This window comes from Penaeus monodon, chromosome 20 (assembly GCF_015228065.2).
Source record: "Penaeus monodon isolate SGIC_2016 chromosome 20, NSTDA_Pmon_1, whole genome shotgun sequence".
NCBI classification, from domain to species: domain Eukaryota; kingdom Metazoa; phylum Arthropoda; class Malacostraca; order Decapoda; family Penaeidae; genus Penaeus; species Penaeus monodon.
This window is the reverse complement of record NC_051405.1, coordinates 20900868-20903688: the sequence shown is the minus strand read 5'-3', so window position 1 is coordinate 20903688 and position 2821 is coordinate 20900868. Positions and strand designations below refer to the sequence as shown.

Genomic DNA, 2821 nt, shown 5'->3' with positions numbered 1-2821 from the left:
AAATCGGAGATACGAGAGAAATTGAAAGAAAAGGTTATCATATCTTGTGTGCACTTGTTTCTTTCCTTAAATCACGCAGACATTTATTTCATATTGTCAAGCTTTGATAAACTTGAGGCAATGGTTCAGCTTTAGACAACTTCAAACCGTGGGCTCTGGTCATGGTTTGTGACAAAACAGGCAGTGAGAAAACAAACAAAGGAATAAAACTTAATTCAATTTTTGTTTATTTTACCAAAATACAAAAAGCTTTATGATTGTCAGTCATAAGAGACAACAGTCAAAAAAAATGTCGCTTGCACCAGCTCAAGATTTGGCTAGTCATTTATTATCACACTATCGCCGTGGCAGCGCAGCTCAGCTTCGCTAACCCGAATGCAGTCATTAACAAGTTTACAGGCTAAAAAATACAATTTCACAACAATTGTCAAAAAATCTATAAATTAATAATAAAGAGACGGGGGTCGTTTAAAACAGGAATGAGATACCGGCTATTAAAAAAAACATTTAAAAACTGGTTCGCATTCTGGAACTCTTGTAAAAAGAACCAAATGCATTTTAAACACCTCTCTCGGCCTACCTTTTCTCTATCTTTAACAAGTTAAAAAAAAAGATTTAACAAATGCTGTGACAGTGACTGAGTATGACTGGTCGGCACCAATATTAATGGCTGGGAAACCTTGCAGATCCATAACTTAAAAGGGGAGAACTATATACCACAAGCATATCCACACACACAGCATTCATTCGTTCAAGTAGGTGCTTTATAATATATAAATGCGATCAAACAATGCATTCTATACCAGCTTCCTGCCTTTAAAAAACACATACATGAGTTTTCCCTCTGACATGGCTTATAAATAACTTGTTATAAAAAAAAAGCAAAAAGGGGAGGGGATGTTGAACACATGGAGACGGACGGTCCTACACAGTAACGGCTTTCAGACATGGGATTGGCTTCCACAAATAACACAGTCACAAGAATGTTAATATATAGAAATATCACTAATGAGTTGTACACCACGAGAAGTGTGTAGCAGACTTGTAAAAAAAAAAGTATCAAGGAGCGTCCGTTACCTTTTTCCCAAGGCAGCACTCGTACATTTCTTAAAAGGGGACAACAGTTCACCTTCACTAGGGATGGCACGACCTCCCCGGGTTATCACTGAACATCAGATAAAAATGATATAAAATAAGTACTTTTTTTAAACTGGGATGAGCCGCCACTCCCTCTAGCACGAGACTAGAGGGTCGGCTTACTCAACCAGAATACTAGTGTTGGGTCGGCCGTAGTCCTGCGAGATGAAGAGATCATTGGGGCCGCCGAACTTGCCCTTGGGACCGGCCATGCCCATGCCGGCCTGCTTTCTGCCTCGTATGTCGTGATTCTTGGCGTTGATGGCGCGGTCGGCCGGGTCCTCTAGCATGGTCTTGATCAGCTCCGGGTCAGAGAGCCTCGTCAGGAGCTCGTAGAAGCGAGCGTGACTCAAGTGCTGCTTCAGTCTATATAGCAGGTAGACATCGCCGATCTTGCAGCAGTTCACGACGGAGACTATGGTGTTACTCACAGTGTCTTTGGCATTGAGAGGCTTGGCCACTTTGAGCATCATCAGGCGGAAGTACGGAAGCCACATGAAGCCCAGGAAGATGAGATAAGCGCACGTGATAGTCGTCAGCAGGATGAGCCACACCCACACGCCGAGGAACACCTTCTCGTAGAGCTCCATCACCGTCAGGTGGCAACCGAATTTCTCCGTCCGTTTGTTGACCAGCTTGTTCGCCACGCCCAGCTCACATTTGGCGAAGGGAGGGAACGTCCGGGACATGTAGTCGGAGAAATTGACGGGGTCACGGCTGTAGGGGTAGGCCATCCAGCCGTAGTGCAGGAAGCGCCCCTGGAACACGAAGTCGAGGAACTGGAAGCTGATGATGTCCACCACCAGGGCGACCAAATTGCAAGTGACGAACTTGTAATAGAGCCCGTTGTGCGTCTTAAGATTGTAGGCGATGTAGCGGGCGGCGCGGTCCACCAGCTCTCGCTCGACCTGGTCGTAGCGGTGCGAATTCACCGCCAAGTCCTCGATCAGCTTCTTGACCTTCGGGTTCTCAGAATTCTTGGAGATTTTACGGGGGATGTAGTAAATGCCAGCTAGCACCAGGAGAGTCCAGTGGATCCACCTGTAGAAGAGAAGGAACCTCTTCTCCGAGGTGCCTTCCTCTACGTAGGGGTACGAGAGGCAGATGTTTATGTAATCTAAACGGACCTGGGTCTCGGCGTTGAAATGCGAGACGCACGTGATAACGTCGCGGTGGTACCAGGAGTACCACACGGCAGAGAAGCCGGCTAGTAAGAGCCAGAAGGTCCACTGGTAGTGCATCTTGAGGATTAGACCGTCGCAAGGGGAGGTGCACGGCGCACGCTTCTTCTTGAAGATGTTCACTACATTGCCCACCAACTGGCGGACAATGTCTGTGCCCCCGTGGCCTATGATAGCCATCTTTCAGGTCCTGAAAAATCAATTTAACCACATTAGGCGTCTGAAGTTGCCAAGACGGAAGGAAGCATCTGAAACAAAGCTTATCAAAACAAAGCGGGTTATTCTCTCACTGTCCAGCGTCGTGCCATAAACCAGCCTGTGCCCACAACCATGCCTCTTCAAAATTACCACTTTGTCTAAAGCTGAGCCCATGCTAGGAAAGAAGGAAGGAGGAAAATGAAAAGACAGGAATCGTTCGATTTTTATTAATAAGAAATGATAAAAAACAAAAGTGAAGCAGAATCATGTCACAACTGTAGCTGCGTCCTACTGCGTTGGTCGAC

At 46.1% G+C, this 2821-nt stretch overlaps 1 protein-coding gene across 1 annotated transcript in view; it reads right to left on the bottom strand.

The window, feature by feature from the left end:
- Positions 1-204: 204 nt before the first annotated feature.
- The window catches only part of LOC119585698 (innexin inx2-like), a 3304-nt gene continuing 687 nt past the window's right edge, over positions 205-2821 (bottom strand). Inside the window, exon 2 of the mRNA XM_037934372.1 lies at positions 205-2508. Within this exon, the coding sequence (XP_037790300.1) occupies positions 1257-2498 (1242 nt within the window). The 5' untranslated portion in view covers positions 2499-2508 and the 3' untranslated portion in view covers positions 205-1256. The remainder of the gene's footprint in view (positions 2509-2821) is intronic.